This window comes from Acartia tonsa, chromosome 15, assembly GCF_053477335.1.
Source record: "Acartia tonsa isolate MP-2025a chromosome 15, ASM5347733v1, whole genome shotgun sequence".
Classification (NCBI taxonomy): domain Eukaryota; kingdom Metazoa; phylum Arthropoda; class Copepoda; order Calanoida; family Acartiidae; genus Acartia; species Acartia tonsa.
Genome location: NC_137274.1, coordinates 17,751,658 through 17,774,037, shown reverse-complemented (window position 1 = coordinate 17,774,037; position 22,380 = coordinate 17,751,658). Strand labels below are relative to the sequence as shown.

The window sequence follows — 22,380 nt, the reverse complement described above, 5'->3', positions numbered from 1 at the left end:
AGTTTGACTGGGTAATAATATTTTTTTTTTATTTTCCAGTATGGATTTGAAACTGATTAATATCCACTGGATTCAAACCAGTTCTCAGCCATACTGAATGATTATGTCTAGCATTGTATCATATCCAGTTTTCTACGAATAAAAAAATGTACAATCATAAGATCAAAACAAATTTTTATTGGAGGTGCCTTCGGCATCTCGGGGCTAAAAAAATTGTTTTAATCTTATATAATTGTACATTTTGTATCCCCAGAAAGCTATTTATAATACGATGCAAGAAATAACTATTCCAGTATGGCTTTGAAACTGATTAATATCCGCTGGATTAGGACTGGTTCTCAGTTATACTGAAAAATCATATTCTGCATCTTATCATATCCAGTTTTCTACGAATATAAAGATGTACAATCACAAGATTAAAACAAGTTTTTTTTGGATGTGCCTTTGGGACTAAAAAAACTGGTTTTAATCTTATATAATTGTACATTTTATATCGCCGGATAGCTGTTTATTATACGATGCAAGAAATAACTATTCCAGTATGACTTTGAAACCGATTAATATTCACTGGATTCAAACCAGTTCTCAGCTATACTGAAAAATCAGGTTCTGCATCTTATCATATCCAGTTTTCTACGAATATAAAGATGTACAATCATAAGATTAAACCAGTTTTTTGGCCGTGCCTTCGGCATCTCGGGGCTAGAATTTTATTTCCCAGGAAAGCTTTTAATAATACGATGCAAGATATAACTATTCCAGTATCAAAACTGATAAATATCCGCTGGATTAGGACTGGTTCTCAGCCATACTGAAAAACCATGTATAGCGCATCGTATTACAGACAAATTTATATTTAAATAATAATAATGAAATTAATTCCAGACGTGTAAGCCTGGTCCTTCAGACTCTCAGGGCTAAAAAAAACTGAGGTGGATTCTTAAAAAACTTTTGCTTCAATCTTATATTTTTTCATTTGTAATATTTGTTGCAATCTTTCTTTAATACAATGAAGTCCCAGTCTAACAAAACTGGTATTGATATTTTATTTTAATATTTGTGGAAAAATGGCTGTAATACAAGGTTATACATGATTTTCCAGTATGACTGAAAACCCTGCGGAAATTAATTGGCTTTGAAGCCATACTGGAATAAAATATACATTACTTACGTATAATTTTTAAAGAAATATAAATTCGTCGTACTTTTATAAGGGTTAGCTCTTTTCATTATTTAAGACATGTTAGATGTGTCCTTTAAATTTCAAACTTTGCATGATAGTTCCTATAACAGGTACGATTTAGAAAGCGTATCAACTCTATAATCGTTACTAGAAAGTCCGTTCGTTATACAGTATTCTATATTGCAACAAATTTACGTAAAAGTTTGTTAAAATTTATATTCTGCTTATTCAGTACTGACACTTTACATGTGTTAATGTACGTTTGTCCTACAATTCCATAGCTTCGCCTTTATGGATGTTGTCATCCTTGTTTTATACTGTAATTTTCGTTTAAAAAACAACAAAATTATGTACCGAATTTTAGTAATATTGCACATATGGGAATGCATTTTCAAATTATTCTGTTAGTCCTTATTTAGAGACCAGGGATCTAAAGGGATAAGACAATGGCAAATAAATTGATTTCTTATTCGTTGGCCTAACAACTTTGGGGATTTGAGTTTCCTTGGTTTGGTTCATTGAGTTGAGTGTTCAAGTGTTTCAACCTCTAATTGTAAGCTACAGCAGGGGATATTTTGTGTATCATCATTGGGGATGTACATTAATTTATCGCGCACTGTCTTATCCCTTTAGATCCCTGCATAATTCATCTTTTTTTTCAGCATGTCATCAAACCAGTTTCATCGAAACATAAGGTAGGAGTTTTTATGTTTTAGGTTAGGTAAGATTGGGGTTGATTTGAGGGCGGTAATAGTTTTTCTCGTATTCATTCGAATCCGGTGGATAGGAACCGGTTCTTATCCATACGAAAAAACCATGTCTAGCATCGTATTATATCCAGCTTTCTACGAATATAGAAATGTACAATCATAAGATTAAAACCAGTTTTTTAGCCGGTGCCTCCGGCACCTCGGGGCTAAAAAAAACTAGTTTTAATCTTATAATTGTACACTCTATATCCGCGGAAAGCCGTTTATAATACGATACGAGAAATAACTATTTCTTGCATCATATTATAAGCAGCCAGCCGAGGATATAAAATGTACAATTATAAGATTAAAACCATTTTTTGTGTATAATTTTTTTAAGGTGTAGCTTTAGCTTTTTTCGTTAATTTAACATGCTATATTTGTCCTAGCGATTTGAGACTTTGTTTAATGATTCCTTTAATAGTTAGGTACAATTTTAAAAGCGTAGGAACTCTATAATTGTGCCAGAAAATCTGTAGGTCCATTTAAAACATGTTCGTTAGACAAAATTTTTGGAATTCTGATTCCTATTACAACAAGGAATTATTTTATAAGAGTAGCAACTGTATAATCAAGTCCTAAATACGAATGTATGGTCCATTCACTGTAAACTGTATTTACGCAATAATTTTTTTAGACTTGTATATTTTTAATCTGTTCAATGAGTTCTGGCACTTTACAATTGTTAATGTTCGTTTATCCTACCGTTTAAGACCTTTGCTTTTATGGATGTTGACATCCTTGTTTTTACATAGATATAGATTACTAGAATCTAGAAAGATAGTTGATAAAATAAAGGAAAAAATCAGAAACTTAAAGGGATAAGACAATGGCCGATCAATTGATAACATCCCCAATGATAATACACAAAACTTCCTCTCTGTAGATTACAATTAATGGGTGAAACTTTTAGAAAATTAACTAAATAAACCACCAAATAAATTAAAAGTCCCCAAAATTGTTGAGCAAACGAATAAGAAAACATTTTTATAAAATATTTGGGGACTAGTGTAATAAACAGCCCTCCCAGGAGAAAAATAATTTTTTTTAGTAATTAAAAGATAGTTAAATAGAGAAAAATATATAGTCTGAAACATATTTTATTGGTTTTAAAAAAATATTCCAAAAAAAATTGTAAAAATCCTCTAAAATTTGTATTTAAACTTTGGTTTTAAATTGACATCTGAAGAGTGCAAACATGCACGAAACAATGTGTAATGTCTGAATAAGTATGTAAAATTTATTTATTGTTTGTAAGTTAACCTCTTATTATTAGATAGATAGATTTATAATTTAAATATACTTAATATAAAGATTGATATAAACTAGAAAGATAGATAGATAGATAAAGAAAGATAGAAGGAAATATAAATAAATAAGATAAATTGATAGAAATTAGAAAAATAGACAGATAGTCAGATGAATAGATAGATAATAGTTATTTATCGCATCGTATTATAGACAGCTTTCAGTGGATATAAAATGAAAAATTATAAGAATAAAACAAGTTTTGTTAACCCCGTTGGCCAAAAGCATAGTCCAACAAAACTGGTTTAAATTTTATGATCTATATTTTAATAAAATTGTTTGTAATATGATGCTATATATAATTTTATTCAGTATGGCTGAGAACAGGTTCAAATCCAGCGGATTTGAATTGGTTTCGAAGCCCAACCGGAAACGGATATTAAAAGGAATCATAAGCGAAGAAAACATAAGGGTACCTAAGAAAATTTTTTAATGTAAGGCTTAAAGGAAAGCTTTTAGTTAAGTATACCAATGAAGTTTCTTTGTTTTCTTATGTATATCTTTAGTTTACTTGAGTAACCTTTATGTAAGGTTTAAGAATGACTTTAGATACGTTTTTTTAGTACCGAAGTTACTCTATAATGTGAAATGTCCGTCCGTCCGGCTGAGGCAGAAAGGGGGAAACGTAATTTTCTCGGCTCCTATAAAATATATAAGGCTGAAATTTTTAGGGATTAAATAAGCTCACAATTTACATATCTCCACAAAGTTTCATTAAGATTTGCTCATTGGTTGAGGTGCTTGATCAACTCTTAGATTTTCTCGTTATTAATCTTACAAAGTTTCGGGATTTTTTTAGTTTAATGTTTTTTTATGAAACTGCTCTATAGTTCATATTTTCCGGATATCCATCCATAATTTTTGAGCTTCCCTATTTATGGATGTTGTCTTTCTTGTTTATATTTAACATTTTATAGGAAATATATTTATATTTAGGAGTAACTCAATTCAATCAACTGGGATGAGAACCCCAGCCTTCCCCTCCCCTCCAAAACCCAATAAAGGTAAGCTTATTTTGTTAGTTAAAAGAAAACGAAGGGCGTTATCCTCTTAGAAATTTTTTTTTCAATTTTTTTCAATTTTGTACCCCCCCCCCCCCCCCCCCCCCCCCCGACTACCGACGAACAACTGTTTTAGGTTAGGTTAGGTTTTAGGCTAGGGAGCTGAGCGCTGCGGCTAGGCAGGCAAGGGGGCTGAGCGCTGCGGCTAGGCAGGCAAGGGGGCCGAGCGCTGCGGCTAGGCAGGATAGGGAGCCGAGCGCTGCGGCCAGAGTTCATAGTTCGCTGTCGGGGGGGGGGGGGGGGGGGGGTACTCAAATTTTCAATATTGAAAAAAAAAATTCTAAGAGGATAATACCGGTAAGAAAATAAGCCCTGCAGGGTTAGAGCCCCCGCAGGAGCTAGAAATAGATGAAAAGCTACTGTGAAAATGTGACGAACCCCGAAACTTCGTTTTCTTTCCATGATCCGAAAAATTATCTATAATTAGGATCAGTCTGTCCATAAAGGTTAGCTTATTCGTTAATTTAGACATGTTAGATTTGTCCTATTGATTTCAAATTATTTTTATTACATATATGAACGATTAAGGAAGCGTAGCTACTCTATTATCTTTACCAGTAAGTCTGTACGTCCATATAAAGAGCTTTGATAAATGATCCCTGATAAACCGTTTATTTTGAGGCCCAGTTCATAGATTTCATGGACGTCTAAGCTTTTATTTTGTTAGGGGCAAAAAAGGGCGTTTTCAAAGGTTTAAGAGGGGTAATTAACAATGTAAGTGGGGCGATGGATTTCAAAGTATGGGATTTGGGGAGTAAACACCCTTTTTTTGTACATAATCATTGGGGATGTACATAAATTTATCGGCCATTGTCTTATCCCTTTAGATTCCTGTTAATATGTCTATTTAAGATTAGTAAATAATAATTATATTAACTAATCCAGGAATCTAAAGGGATAAGACAAAGGACGATAAATTGATGTATATCCCCATTGATGATAAACAAAAGTATGTAAATTAACCAATTTAAAATGTAATGAAGGTGTCCAAAGTTTATAAGCCAACAAATAAAGAAACATGATTATAATTTTTGGGTAACGGTTAAATTTACAGTCCAATGTCCCCTCCCTCCTTGAATTAATCGGATAATAAAGATTTATATGATTAATTATTTTATTGGATATATAATTACTTGGATGTTGCACCAGATTTTCATGTACTGTAATATAGTACTCAAAGCTGGCTAAAATAATTGTAAACATACCTTTACCCCATCCCATAAGAGGTGGATTCTTAAAAAAGATTATGGTCGCTGTTTACTGGTAAGGCAAAATTGTTTTTGTAATAAATCCTCCAAAATCACATAAAAAATCTACAAAAACAAGGATGACAACATCCATAAAAGTGAAGCACAGAAACGGCAGGACAAACGGACATTAACACTTGTGTCAGAACTGAATAATCAGAATATAAAAGTATAAGAGTCGAAGCAAAATTGTAAGTAAATTTGTTGAAATACTGCTTGATACAGGATAATGTTTATGGACATACTTACATTTTTAGGACTTGATTATAGAGTTGCTTCCCGTAAAATATTGTACTTTGTTGTCCCAGAAATCAATATACCAAAAACCAGATCAAACGGATAATTAGACCACACAAAAATGTAGAAAAATCAAAATGTTTAAAATTGACGTAAGGATATTCTGGTAATGATTATAGAGTTGCTATGATTTTTAAATCGTACCTAACTACTACAGGAAACACCATGCAAAGTTTAAAATCGATAGGACAATTTTAACATGCCCAAAATAACGAGAAAAAAAACTATCTATCTCGGACGTACGGACGGATGGATATATCCTATTTGTAGAAAAGCTTCGCTTTTAAAAATTAAATAAAATCATAAAAGGCTTATTAACAATATAAGATTTCATTAAATTTTATGTGATTTTGGTGGATTTATTACAAAAACAATTTTGCCTTACTAGTGAGCAGCGACCATAATATTTTTTTTAAGAATCCACCTCAAATTGTGTTTAGAAGAACTGACCTGGATCTTTAAATTATTTGAATGGTGCGCCAAATCGGGGTGCGCCGAATTTCAGCCAATCACAGCGCGGCATTTCGTAAAATTCTGTGCTCTCATTGGTGGAAAGTTGGCTCACCCCGATTTGGCGCACCATTGAAATGATTTAAAGATCCAGCTCTGAATTTTAATTTCTGAGTGTGTACACATCTCCGCGGTGTTTCCTCATCCTATTTCAATTTTTAGAAAGTTAGATTTTTTTAGCTAGAAGTAAATATTGAGATAGGATGAGGAAACACATTCGGATATTCAAATTCAGCTCATCTTTGTTTAGGATCGTTTTTCCGCAAACAGAGTTTGGAGAAAACTGATGAGGAGGAAACTGAATTTCTACTTGAGGAAGAACTTGATAGGTATAGCTTTGAATCCGAGTAATATCCGCTGTATAAGAACCAGTTCTCAGTCATACTATCCGCATACTGTCCGCGGAAAGCTGTCTATAATATGATGCTAAAAAATTTCTAAAACTCAGGGATCTAAAAGGATAAGACAATAGCTGATACATTGATGTTAGTTTTTGATGTTACTAAATATTTATATTTCTAGTACAGCTTTAAATCCGATTAATATCCGCTGGAACCTGTTCTCTGTCACACTATTCGCATTCTGACCATGGAAAGCTGTCTTTAATACGTTGCGATAGATAAGTATTCTAGTAGGGCTTTTAAACTGATTAATATCCGCTGGATTAGAACCGCATCAGAAAAATCATTTATATCATTTATTATATAACAGATAGTTTTCCTCAAATATTGAAATTAAAATCATAAAACTAATACCAGTTTTGTTAGCCTGGGACTTTATATCAATGTTCGCGGGGAGCTAACTAAAATACAATGTAATAAACAATGTATTGATGGGTTTAGGGTTAGGGGTGGTCCTCTGGGGGGTTATCCATCTTGATATTGCATGAGGTTGGATAGATATAAAATACTATACTTCTCTTGATCTATCTTTCTGCCTATTTGTTAATTTATCAAACTATCATTATAATTATATCAGTTTGACTTCAATTCATTGATCTTTCTATAAATATATTGAACTATCAATATATTTATCCATCCATCTATTGATTTATCTATTTATCCCTCTATCCATCTATAAATCGATAAACCATATGATATATCCATCTAAAGGGTGTGCAAAAAAATGTGTGCATACCTTTCTAAAATTCTATTTTCGCCGCTTGTGTTAATAGTAGAAAAATACTACGCATTCCATTAGAACCGCTATGAACTCTAGTTTATGGAAATATAAGAACGGTTTCTTTGGTATGTGTTGTTAGGGAGCTACGTGGTAAAATGGCCCAACTGAGTTAAAACTTGAATTGCAATTAGCTCCTAAATTTGAGGAAAAAATAATTGAAAGTTTAACTTTAGAGATTAGTATTGGGAAAAATGATAAAATATTTCTAACAAACGTCTATAGATCAAATTGTAAACATCCTAATCTAACTGAAAGTGAGCAGTTAGACAGGTTTATCAACTTGTTCTCTGACTTACAAGCAGATCTAAATAGCCGCAGATACCCTTCCTGTATTATTGGGGATTTAAATTTTGATCTATTAAAATTGGATCAACATGATAAAACTAGATCACTGCTTGAAAATAGCTTTGCAAATGGTTTCTTAGAATTAATCTCATTGCCAACTAGGATCACTCATACAAGTGCTACTCTCATAGATCATATTTATACCAATGATAATAAAAATAAGTTTGAGTCATTTATTATTACAGCAGATATTTCTGATCATTTCCCTACTTGCACTATTATTCTTGACAAAGTTAAAGAGTCTGGTCCTGTTTTTATTCAAACTCAAAATTTTAGTGAGGAAAATATTTCCTCTTTTAAACAAGATATGTTAAATGCTGATTGGAGTTCAGTGTCTAATAATTACAGTACTCAAGATGCATATAATAAATTCTATAGTATTTTTAATGAGTCATACTCAAGACATTTCCCATTTAAAAAAGTTAAACTAAATAAAAATATTCATGAAGTTGAACCTTTTATGACAAATGCTTTACTTAAATCTAGAAAGACAAAATTTGAGTTATATGACATTAAACTTAGAGAACCAACTCAAGAAAACATTTCTAAATACAATGAATATAGAAAATGCTATAACAAAGCAATTAAAACAGGGAAAAAATTGTATTTTCAAAAATCTTTAGAAGAAAATAGGAATGATTTGAGAAAAACATGGTCAATATTAAGGGAAGCAATAAGGAAGCACAATGACAAAAGTTCAGTCATAACTCAAATTTTTAGTGATGGGGTTTACTATAAGGAGGGGAAAGATATTTCTAACAAATTTAATGAATTTTTTACAACCATTGCAGATGATATTACATCTAAAATAAATCCATCTGATAGAGACTGCACTTATTATACCACTGCATCTGACTCCATATTTTCATTTACTCATATTCAGCCTAAAGATATAGTAACAATTGTAAATGGCCTAGAGTCTAAATCAAGCCAAGACATGCTAGGTGTTTCTAATAAACTTATGAAAAAAATCATTGAAGATATTGCTATTCCTCTCACTCACATTATAAATTTATCCTTACAGTCAGGCAACATTCCAAATGAGCTCAAAATAGCCAAAGTTTTGCCAATTTTCAAACTTAAAACAAAAGAATCTGATCTATTAAGTAACATGTCTAATTATAGACCAATAAGTCTTCTGCCAATCTTCTCAAAAATCCTTGAAAAAATAGTTGCAAATAAACTTACTGCATATCTTGATGAAAATAACCTTATTTACAAACATCAATATGGCTTTCAGAAAAAAAAGTCAACCATACAGCCCATTTTTCATCTAATAAATGAAATTGTAAAGAATAGTAATGATAAAAAGTATACAGTTGGAGTCTTTTGTGATTTACAAAAGGCTTTTGATTGCTGTTCTCATAGGATCTTGCTGGACAAACTTTCTAAGCTTGGAATCAATGGTACAGAATTGACTTGGTTTAAAAATTACTTAGCAAATAGACAACAATTTGTTTACATTAACAATGAATTTAATATATTAACAAAGGTGTACCTCAAGGATCTATTTTAGGACCCTTACTATTTTTAATTTATATCAATGACTTAGCTAAATGTACTACTCTATTTACATTACTTTTTGCTGATGATACCAGTTTTTTAATTTCGGGTAAAAACCTTCATGATATTATTAGTATTCTTAATATTGAATTAAGAAAAATAACTTATTGGTTTAGAACTAATGAGTTAAGCCTACATCCATCAAAAACTAAATTTATGATATTTACAAAAGATGAATCAACAATTGACTTTGATAGCATTAGTATTAATCTTGATCACAATAATGATAACCAAAATGATCCAAATTTGGTACACAAACTTTCATATGTCAACTCAAGGAGTGAAACTCCTGCAATTAAATTTCTAGGTGTTTATCTAGATCCTAAATTAAACTTTAAATATCATATTGATATGATAAATAAAAAGATTTCACGCTCATTATTTGCTATAAATGCTGCAAAACATATTATTGGCGGAAAAGCATTGCAAACTCTATACAACTCACTTGTCCATAGTCATCTTACATATTGTGCCCAAATTTGGGGAAGTGCAGCAGCATCAACTCTTGATAAAATTGTAAAACAGCAAAAAAAAGCACTGAGAATAATATAATGCACATACTACAATCTTATTTAAAAATTTAGAAATTCTTCCTGTAACTCAACAAATTGTCTATTCTAAATTACAATTTATGTTTGATTACGTTAATCATAGGCTTCCATGTTCTTTTGATAACTTATGGATTAGAAATAGCACAAGAACAACAAGAGTTCTTAGAAATAATCAACAGTACAATGTTCCATTTGTTAGACTTGAATCTTTTAAAAAATTCCCTTACTCTGATCTACCAAAGTTATGGAATGAAATCATTATTCCTAATACTAATCCTAATCCTGAAAATGATAATAATAATAACGAGGTTATGTATACTTTTAGCACAGTTATGTCAAGAAAACAATTTTGTATGAAACTTAAAGATTTTTTATTGGAAAAACTTAATTTTATTTGTAATAGAGAAAACTGTTCTGAGTGCATAAATAGATCTTAAAAATTGATTTCATAAAAAAACCTGGTGATTTTTTTAAGGAGGGGGGGGGGTTGTCTTTTTTTGGCGGGGAGGGGAGGGTTGAATATAGGGCAAAAGTCAAAGTGGCATTCTATAAAAAGATATTATTTTGAATTGAGAAATTTTCTGTTTTTTTGAAAAATAATACAATGACATAGGCTTGAAGTATTGCTTTTTTTCCTTTTTATGAATTTTTTTCTTCCTCCTTTCTTTTTAAATTAAATCTCTACTTATTAATCTTCAATGATATTTTGAAACTTAAAATATGGTATTAAACTTATATACAAATATGATCCATCTTATTATTTTTTATATTTGATTTATTTTGTTTTACTTTTCTCTAAATTCCTTCATCTATTTTTTTTTTCTCCATCTATCTTATTTTTTACTGATTTCTCTTACATAATATGAATGTTTATTTGTGTTTTTTTCTTTTTTTTTACCATCCTCACAACTCAATTTAACTAAATTAAAGTTTCAATTTTCCCTTTTTACAATTAATTTGTTTTATATTCTTTTTTTTTCTTTTCGTCCTCCTTAAAAAGGGGCTCCAGGAATCAAATACACTATCCCCATTTTGGTCAAGATAGTACTCCTGTAGCTCCTGTTGCATATCCTAAAAAAATTTTTCCTTTTATTCCACCAATTTATATTTAGTTAATAATTAAACTTAGTATATATTATAATATTTTTGTATGAGACTAAACATCATAATGTAAACTCTAAATTGTCAATAGATAGCAGCAATTTAGAGTATTTTATGTGCTATCTCCTAAGCTAGGGAGTACCTGGCAGCACCAAATAAACATTATTATATTATAAATTATTTGTAGCACAGGAACTGTTCTTATATTTCTAATGGTATGCATAAAGGTCCGCATTTTTTTGCACACCCTTTATATATTAATGATCTATCTATTGATGTATCTATTTATGTATCTATTGATGTATCTATTGATGTATCTATTGATGTATCTATTGATGTATCTATTGATGTATCTATTGATGTATCTATTGATGTATCTATTGATGTATCTATTGATGTATCTATTGATGTATCTATTGATGTATCTATTGATGTATCTATTGATGTATCTATTGATGTATCTATTGATGTATCTATTGATGTATCTATTGATGTATCTATTGATGTATCTATTGATGTATCTATTGATGTATCTATCTATCTATCTATCTATGTAGAAATGGAACTGGTTCCCAGGTGAAGTTAAACTTCCTGGCAGTGTATCAGCTGGACCTACACAGGACTAATATCAGGTGACACCAATTTTAATTATTGATAGTAGGGAAACTACGGGAAATTTAATTTAGATATCCATAACTAAAAAAAATTTAAACTGGACCTAAACACCAAAGTTATACTGAAAAATGTGAAAATAAAAAATAGCCTAAAATCTGTTAAAAAGAAGTCCAGCCCCCATGGATTTGTTAAAGTTAATTATGCTCCTGAATAATAGGGAATGTTGTCAAAAAGTTTCAGCCTTCTATCTGTCATAGGTGTCGAGAAAATCATGTTTTCCCCACTCTAACTCAGACAGACTGACGGACGGACATGTCGAAATATAGAGTAGCTTTACTTCTAAAAATAAACAATCCAGCAGATGGTAATCGGTTACGAAAGCATGCTGGGAAATAAATATTCTGTCGTTCTAGATACTGTAAAATACTGGTCCTGTTGTGGTTTTTTTCTATTTTCTCGAGGGTTGGGACACTGCCCTTTATAAACTTTTTGCATATTTAAGCTTCGCTACTTTTAAATGTTATCATTCTTTTATCCCCGGGATCTATAGGGATAAAACACATAAATTGATGTACAGTACATCTCCAATGATGTACACAAAATTTCCCCCTCTGTTGATTACAATTAGTGGTTAAAATGTTTAAACACTCAACTTTATGAATCTACAAATCAAAATTCAATAAAGGTCAGCAAATAAGAAATCGTTCTTATAAGACTTTTGAAGCTTGGTTAATAAACAGCCCACATTACACATGTAATTAATCAGAAAATGTTATTATAAAACTTTGGGGACTAGTGTAATAAACAGCCCAATATCTTCCCCCTCCCTGAATATCAAGCAGAACACATCTAATTAATAAGAAAACGTAATTTTAAAACTTTGGGGACTAGTATAATAAACAGCCCAATATCTCTTTCCTCCCTTTATATCTTGGATAACACATATAATTAATAAGAAAACGTTATTATAAAACTTTGTGGACTAGTATAATAAACATTCCAATGTCTCCTTCCTCCCTTTATATCAAGGAGAACATATCTAATTAATAAGAAAACGTTATTATAAAACTTTGGGGACTAGTATAATAAACAGTCCAATGTCCCCTCCCTGCCTTTATATCAAGGGGTATATATATAATTAATAAGAAAGCGTAATTATAAACTTTGGGGACTAGTGTAATAAGCAGCCCATTGTCATCTCCCTCCCTTTATATCAAGGAGTATATATCTAATTAATAAGAAAGCGTAATTATAAAACTTTGGGGACTAGTATATTAAACACCCAATGTCTTTCCCCTGCCTGTTTTTATCAATTTCTCTGATGAACTCTGGAATCCATTTAACTTCTGTTCCAACTTATCATGGACAACCTTAATTGTCCACAATTCATTGGTGGGTCAAAATATTATGAGAAAAAAATCAAAAAATTTTTGGGACAAAGTGTCCTAAAAATCAGCCTTGTCATAAAAATGAGGGATTATCTTTTGTTTGCTCCAACATATCATGAACAACATTATTTTTCTACAATTCATTGGTGGGTCAAAATATGAGAATGGTTATTTATCGCATCGTGTTATAAAAACTTTCCGCAGCTGTAAAAATGTACAATTCTATGATTAAAACCAGTTTTTTTAGCCTAAGATACCAATCTTGTTTAAACCTTTACAGATTGGGGGGGGGGGGGGTTCTAACTTATCATGGACAACCTTATTTGTCCACAATTCATTGCAAGGTCAAAATATTATGAAAAAAAATTTCTATGGAGGCCAAGTGTCTTAAAATATAAAAATAAGCCCTGTAACGTCATAAAAATGAGGGATTATCCATCGTATTATAAAAATTTTCTGCAGATATAAAAATGTACAATTTTATGATTAAATCCAGTTATTTTAGCCTAAGATACCAAACTTGTTTTAACTCTTACAGATCGGGGGTTTCCAACTAATCATGGACAACCTTATTTGTCTACAATTCATCTGTGGGTCAAAATATATGGGGGCAAAGTGTCTTAAAAATCAGCCATGTAACGTCATAAAATGAGAGATTATCTATCTCTTTTTTCAGGGTTTTCTTTCCGACTTCTCTCATCTCTCTCATTTTTGAATTATCAATTTTTATTTGAATAATAGCCAAGGGGAGATTTGCTAAATATTACATTTTTGAATTAGATGTACAGAAATTCTTGTAATAATTATATGGTTCCTACACTTTCTAAATCGTACCTAACTACTACAGGAATCATCATGCCAAGTTTGAAATTGATAGGCAAATTCTAACATGTCTAAATTAACAAAAAGAGCTAACCGCTTCTAATATGGACCTTATTTATAGAAAAGCTTTGCAATGACTATTTTTAAAATTTTTTAAAGAAAAAAATAAATTTTTTTTTACAAATACCCACCGGGAAATGAAAATATCTTCCTTTGTTTGCAAATATCTCAGGATTATTAACCTTTCCATTGAGTCCCCACCCCCCAACCCCATAGTCTTCTTTTTGGTGTTCCTTTAGTACAACCAGATTTTATGTTTCTTTGTAGCGAAGCTTATTTATAAATGACTAGCGGACAGAGGCTCCTAGTGACATTTGATGGGGGGGGGGTTCTCTCTCCTATATCTCTTTCTCCATCTCTCTTTTTCTCACTCCTCCTTTCTCTCGCACACACCCTATAATTCTTCCTCTCTCTTACTCCCTCTATCACTTTATCTCTATCTCTTTTTCACACTCTCTCTTTCTCCCTCTCTCTCCATCTTATTCTCTCTCTCTCTCTCTCTCTCTCTCTCTCTCTCTCTCTCTCTCTCTCTCTCTCTCTCTCTCTCTCTCTCTTTCTCTCTCTCTATCTATCTCTCCTTCTTTCTTGCCTGGCTCTCCAATATCTTTGATTACAAAACCTTTGTCTGAAAGTTGTTGTTGAGTTTGCCTATTAAGGGCCAAGGCATTCACCTTTATTCAACTAATATTGTCTCTATATCTAATACAAAGTAAGCCATTTTGTAGATTTTTAAAATTGCAATTTCTGTCTATTAAAAGTTGTTGCAAATATAGGTATTAAATTGTATTTAACACAGACAACCATATTTCACTCTAATCAAAAAAGAGATTACAGGGTAAGGATTTTTTCCAAGTGGCTCTTTCTCTTAGGAATGTGAGACACCCTCCCTCAAAATGGTTATAAACCTTCCCTATACATTTAAAAAGCTTAACTGCTAAGGAGAACCTTACCAGTTCTGCGGTTAGCAAGATCCTTCAGTACAAACACACAGGTAAACATCCTGTTACTTTTATTTGTAGATGATCATACATATCCTTATAACAAAGTAACAGGAAGTCCGTCTGTTTGTACCAAAGGATCTCTGAAACAACTGAACCGATGGTTTTCCTTTACAGGGTAGCTTCTCATAAGTTCTGGAGAGGTTTATAACTATTTTTGTGGAGGGTACCACCACCCTCCAAAGAGAAATCGACTCTGACAACCCCCCCCCCCCCACAAAAACTTTATTTTTAAATCTAAAATGAATAATTCAACTACCTCCTCCTTAAGTGCCCCTAGACGCCTCTAGAGGCATAGCCGGCAGTTTAATATATATTACTGTACTATTTATGGACATTATTATCTTTGCTTTTTTTTGCTAAAATTATTTTCTGTTGTTTTGTTGGATAAATTTCATCTTTTAAATCTATTCTTTCTTTTGATTTCAGGAATAAGGGGAAAAGTAATTCAGGGATTTAAAGGGTAATTTTGTGCATCATCATTGCGGATGTACAACAATTAATCCAGGTATCTAAAGGGAAAAGACAATGACTGATCAATTGCAGAGATAGAGAGGAGACAATGGGCTGTTTATTACACTAGATCCCTTTAAGAATAACGTGTTTGTATTCGTTGGCTTTACCACGTATTACGTATGTCTGTCAATTTATACAAATTTATGTTTCTCTCTATTTCATTATTTTTTCATCTTGAGAAATCTGAAACTAGAAAAGCTTTTATTTCACTTTAAATTGAAATAATCCAGGCATCCTAGGGTATAAGACAATGGCCAATAAATTGGTGTACATCCCCAATGATGACACACAAAATTATCTCTTCTGTATCCTAAAATTAGTGGTTGGAACGTTTAAACACTAAACTTAATAAACCAAACAATCTAAATTCACAAAAGTCCCCAAAGTTGTAAAGCCAATGAATAAGAAAGCGTTATTAAAAAACTTTGGGTACTAGTGTAATAAACAGCCCATTGTACCATCTCTCTCTGCGTAATAAGACAGCTTTTTTATTTTAATATTTATGGGAAATTGTCTGTAGTCTTATGGTTTTTTTAAGTATGGCTAAGAACCGGTTCTAATCCAGCGGATATTAATTGGTTTCGAAGCTATACTGGAAAGAAAATTACGGTAGATTAAAACCTTTACAGGAATAGATAAGAGAAATTACCAGAGAGAGAGAGGGGACAATGGGCTGTTTATTACACTAGTCTCCAAAATTTTATAGTATCGTTTTCTTAATTGTTCTCTTAACAACTTTGGAGACTCTAGTTTATTTGTTGGTTCATTAAGATGAGTGTGCAAACGTTTTAACCACATATTTTACGCTACATAAGGGGTAATTTTGTGTATCATCATTAGGGATTTATACTAATTTATCGGCCATTGTCTTATCCCTTGAGATTTCAGTAAATTACCCTTCCTTATTTAAAGTTTATAAGCTAACCAATAGCCGATCTCGTTATTACAGTGTGAGGATATATCAGGGATCGTAGGGGATAAGACAATATGAATGATAACTACTTATATATCCCCAATGATGAAAAACAAAATTACCCCTTAATTAGATCATAATTATTTGTTGACAAGTTTACAGCCAACAAGTCAAGATTTGATAAAAGTTTTTGGTCAACTAATGAAATAAGTGTTTATAAATATTAGGGAATCAGTAAAATTTACGGCTTTGCTACAAAAGACCTACTCTACAAAATCTACTGTTATATCGGTATTTATCAAATTAATTTTTGTAAAAAAAAAAAAAATTTCTTTGGGAGGGGATTTTTTTGGAGGGGGTAGTAGACCCCACTTTTTAAATTTTAGTTTTAGAAAGAAAATCTTTTTTGGGGGGTTGGGGGTGTCCAACCCCTCAAACAAATAGTTTTAAACCTTCCCGGGACCTATGCGAAGCTTCCCTCTAAAGGAGAACTCGATCGGTTCAGCGGTTAGCGAGATCCTTTGCTACAAACAAACAAACATCGTTCTACTGTGTATTATAGATAAACGACACAATTACGAGAATAAGCAGATTTTTTTGTATCAATTTGTAATGAAATAATTGCATAAAAATCTTCTAAATTTTAAAGAAAAATCTCCCAATTTTAAATGTATACAATATGGCGATAAAACACAGGGACAAAATTCAAAACCAAAATTTCTTTCTTGAATAACTAGGGGCCAGCAATTAGTGTACATCTGTCCTAATATGTCTATTGGTACATGTAATTATTGTATATCTATCCTTATATATCTATTGGTACATGTAATTATTGTATATCTATCCTAATATATCTATTGGTACATGTAATTATTGTATATCTATCCTTATATACCTATTGGTACATGTAATTATTGTATATCTATCATAATATATCTATTGGTACATGTAATTATTGTATATCTATACTAATATATCTATTGGTACATGTAATTATTGTATATCTATGCTAATATATCTATTGGTACATGTAATTATTGTATATCTATGCTAATATATCTATTGGTACATGTAATTACTAAGATAAAAGAGAAAAATTAAAAGGAGGACTTTTTTACTCAGCTCAGAGATTTGTATTCTAAATATAGAAAATTTTGTACAAAACCGATTAATATCCGCTGGATTAGAACTGGTTCTTACTCATACTCTGTGCATAATATCCGCGGAAAGCTGTCTATAATACGTTGAATAACATAAAAACTCAGGAATGGGGTATAATTTATGTACATCCCCAATAATGATACAAAAAAATTACCCTTTCTGCTGATTACTATTATGTCAGAGAGAGACGGGACAATGGGCTGTTTACTACACTAGTCCCCAAACTTTTGTAGTAGCGTTTTCTTATTCGTTGGTACAACAACTTTGGGGACAATAGTGAATTTGGATTGGTTACTTCATTAAGTGGAATGTTCAAACGTTTAAACCACTAGTTTTAAGCTACAGAAGGGGTAATTTTGCCTATTATCATTGGAGGATGTACATCAATTTATTACCTATTGTCTTATTCCTTCAGATCCCTGCAACTTAATAAAACAACCAAAAATTTATAAAAGTCCCCAAAGTTGTTAAGCCAACGAATAAAAAATCTTATTAGAAGACTTTTGGGACTAGTGTAACAAAGAGCTTAATGTCCATTCCTCATTTTTCTAAATTGATGATTATCCCAAATGATGATAAACAAAATTACCATTTTGAATTATTAGTTAGATTGATAAAACCTTATCATTATTAAGCTGTTAGCGAGATCCTTCAGTACAAACAGACAGCCATAGACATCCTGTTACTTTATTATAAAGATTAAAAGTAAACGTCAATGTTTTTTCCAAGTTTAAATTTTCGAATATATTTGTCTTTTCCACGATTTTTACTTTTTGATAAGAATTCTGCTAAAATTCCAACAAATTGAAAACCATCCAAATATATTTCTCGTATTCATTTGAAACCGATTAATATCCGGTGGATAAGAACCGGTTCTCATTCATACAAAAAAAAAATATGTCTAGCATCGAATTATATTCAGTTTTCTAAGAATATATAAAAGTACATTTCGGGGGCTAAAAAACTTGTTTTAATCTTTATCCATGGAAAGCTGTTTATAATACTATTCAAGAAATAGCTATTATCATGCAAAACGTAGCGCATTTGTTCATTGTCGGGAAGGTGATAGGTTCGAATCTAGTCATATTTAAAAACATTACAAATAGTTCCTAATGCTGATATGTACAATCTGCGACAAAAATAGTTAGAGTACAGGGAATGCATTGGTCTAAAACAGGCGCAACTCATTACCATGCACAGTTAGGACATTTCGAAAAACAAGGTTGTTTATTAGTTTAATAAAAGGGATGATCATACAGACAGACAGACATACATTAACATACATACATACACAGAGACAAATATACAACCAGAAATACATAAATACTGACACACCTACATAAAGACAGGCATAATATTACCACTTCTGTTTGTATGCCTGTATTCAGTAAAAGTCCCAAAAACTATTAAGCCAACAAATAAAAAAACCTTCTTAACAGACTTTTGAGACTAACGTTTTTTTAAAAGAATTTATCAATGGTTTACAACAAATCAGACTAAATTTAATGGCCTGTATGTCTCTCTGTATGTAAGTCTGAAAGTCGGTTTGTATGTATGTCTTTCTGTCTGTATGTCTGTCTTTATTTCTGTCTGTTTATTATCTAGGCGGAATCTTGATGAAAATTTTCCGCGGGTCTTCTACCCAGCTATTCATTAATTAATTAAACATTTCAACAAGAAAACTTTTAAATTATAAAACTAAGTTTTTACTAGCGCTATCTATCTATTTATATATTTTATATCTATCTAACTATCTATCTATCAACCTATCTATCTAACTAACTATCCATCTATCTATCTATCTATCTATCTATCAATCTATCTATCTATCTATCTATCTATCTATCTATCTATCTATCTATCTATCTATCTATCTATCTGTCTATCTATCTATCTATCTATCCATCTATCTATCTATTTTCAAGTTTAGTTTGAAAAAGAAAAATTAAAAAGGCTTTTGGGAGGGGGTATTTTTATCCATGGGGATTATTTCAATTTGGAGGGTGCAGTTCCCTCTTTCCCAAAAGCCCTCCCTGAACCTACAAGAAGCTATACTGTAAAAAAAAAAACAATTTGGTTTAGTTGTAAGCGAGATCTTAAGGCACAGCAGTCACAGAGACAGATAGACATAATGTTACTTTTTAATTAAGGATTTCAAGCGAAGCCTTTTCTATATTTAGGGTCTTTACGTTCGTAGTACATTTATATTTAGGCATGTTAGAAATGTCCTATCGGTTTTAACCTTATGCTGATGACTCCTGTAACAGTAAGGAACGATTTTAAAAGCATAGCAACTCATTAACGTTAAAATAAATACCATCCTAATCATCTAGGATAACATGGCTATATAGTAAATTTTATTTTATTGGATGCTATTGAAGATATGCCACTAAAATTTCATTTTCAGTGATTATTACTAAGAAATATTTGCATCCATTGTGTCCGCCTGTCAGTCTGTCATGCTTAATAAGACATAATCCTCATTCTTTGAGTTTTTATGTATTCTCTCTCTTTCTTTTTTTTACAATGATAATAGTTACTTATAGACTACTAACAATTACCTCATACTGCCGAGGCTGCTGCTGTTCATGACACTCTAACGTCATGTCCAACAACCAAGAATATCTTAGGGGAGCCGAATTCTCCTTTTCTGACCAAACACCCGGGGTATTAAGCTAAGTAACACCCGGTAAAAAACCAACTCTTTGTCTGTAATCCTAACTGTGCATGATTATGATAAAGTACTCCTCTCTCGATCAGTCCTTCCAATCTAAAGGCACTTCCAAGCTGGACCCGACTACGCCTTCAGTGCCATTCTTTCTCCCAAACTATGTTGCGCACTTAACATAGCAGAAAAGAAACCATTTTTAATGTTTCTATTTATGTTGCAGTGTTAAGCCATGATTCAAACCTATCATGGAAATGAGTTGCACCTGTTTTGGTTAAGGCATTCATCCTTGTTTATTTTAGATCTCTGTTGAGAAATGGCATGAGCAGTGGTAATACAACAATTGATGAAGGTATTTATTTACATATACACATACACACATACACACACACACACACACACACACAAACACACACACACGTACACACACATACACACACTTACGCACACACACTCAAACACACACACATTAGTACACACACACATACACATACACACACACTCACACACACACACATACATACACACAAACACACACATCACATACACACACACATACAAACACACAAACACACACATACACATACACACACATACACACACTTACGCACACAAACACACACACTCATACACATACTTACTCACACACACACTTACGCACACACAAATACAAACACACACACACACAAACACAAACACAACACCCACATACAAACACATGCACACACACACATATACATACACACACCCTATACACACACACACACATACACACACACACTCACACACAAACACACATACAAAATCACACACATACGCACACATACACACACACAAACACACACACACACACACACACAAACAGATGCGCGCACACACCCACTCACACACACACAATTACACACATAGATACTAAACTATCTCTCTATCTATTTTTAAATCAATCTCTTGATTAATCAATCCTTCAATCAATCAACCTCTCAATTAATTCATATATCTATTAATTAATCCATCAATCAATCTATGTATCTATAAGTATACTATATATCTATAAATCAATCTATTTATTAATTAATCTTTCTATCAAAAGATCCTCAATTAATTAATCTATTATCAAATTTTCTATCAATCAACTTTTATATTAATCAATATATCTATCAACCTATCTATCTGTTAATCAATCTATCTATCAATCAATCAATCTATCTATCTATCAATTAATCTATCATATTAACCTTTCTCTAAATAGATCTATCAATCTATCATATCTATTTGAAAATTTCAACCAATCAACTTAATTAAATATAAGTTTATTTGTTTAGAAGATTCTGAAAATTGGGACTTAGAGGAGAAAGAAAATAAGAATCATTTAGACGCAGGTTTTCATTTTTTCCCACACATTACATGTTCTATAAAGCTTACTCTCCCTCACTATGCCTGTGACTATGTAACTATAAAACTATGTAATGATGAAATATATGTGTCATGATTTTTGGGATATTTGAAACGTTTTTTTTTGTTTTGTTTAACCCCTATTTCTTTCCCTCTCTTGCTTCATTCCCTCTTCATTTCTGAATATCTATTCATCCCCTTCCACTTTTGGTTTACCATTAGTTGGTTGGGTAATCTCATTTAAGAGGCATTCATAACACCAATTTTACCCACCCCATGATGTAAAATATTTCTATATCTTTTACATGCTTAATAACTTTGAATTGATATTCTGCCTATTAAGTTTTGACATCTGTTTGTGTTTGTTTACTATGCGGTTTGATTTCAGAGCTTTGCTTACATGGATGTAGACATTCTTGTTTTTTTTTAGAGAGCCGGGCCATTTCAGAAGAAAAACTGATTGAATTTAAACACTCAGAGTATAGAAGCAAATCAGGAAAAGATTAAACATAACAATTAAAAGATGAATCAGGGCAATTTTGTTTATCATTGTTGGGAATGTATAGAAATATATTATTACTTTCTGGATAAGAAATGCTGCTGATAAAAATTACATACTTATATAAAAGTAACAGGATGTCTGTAAGTCTTCTGTATGGACCATAACATCTTGGAAACAATGGATTGATATGGTTCTCCTATTCAATGCATCTCATAGGACTAGAGAGGGTTTATAACTATTTTGGGGAG

The 22,380-nt window shown here is 31.7% G+C and overlaps 1 protein-coding gene across 1 annotated transcript; it reads left to right on the top strand.

Moving 5' to 3' along the window:
• Positions 1 to 1,846: 1,846 nt before the first annotated feature.
• Positions 1,847 to 22,137, top strand: LOC145306962 (uncharacterized). The gene is made up of 7 exons (XM_080149304.1): positions 1,847 to 1,878; positions 4,177 to 4,244; positions 6,606 to 6,684; positions 11,655 to 11,729; positions 20,541 to 20,590; positions 21,561 to 21,617; positions 22,061 to 22,137. Exons 1-7 carry the CDS (start codon positions 1,847 to 1,849, stop codon positions 22,135 to 22,137), a joined length of 438 nt encoding a protein of 145 aa, XP_080005430.1.
• The last annotated feature ends 243 nt before the right edge of the window (positions 22,138 to 22,380 follow it).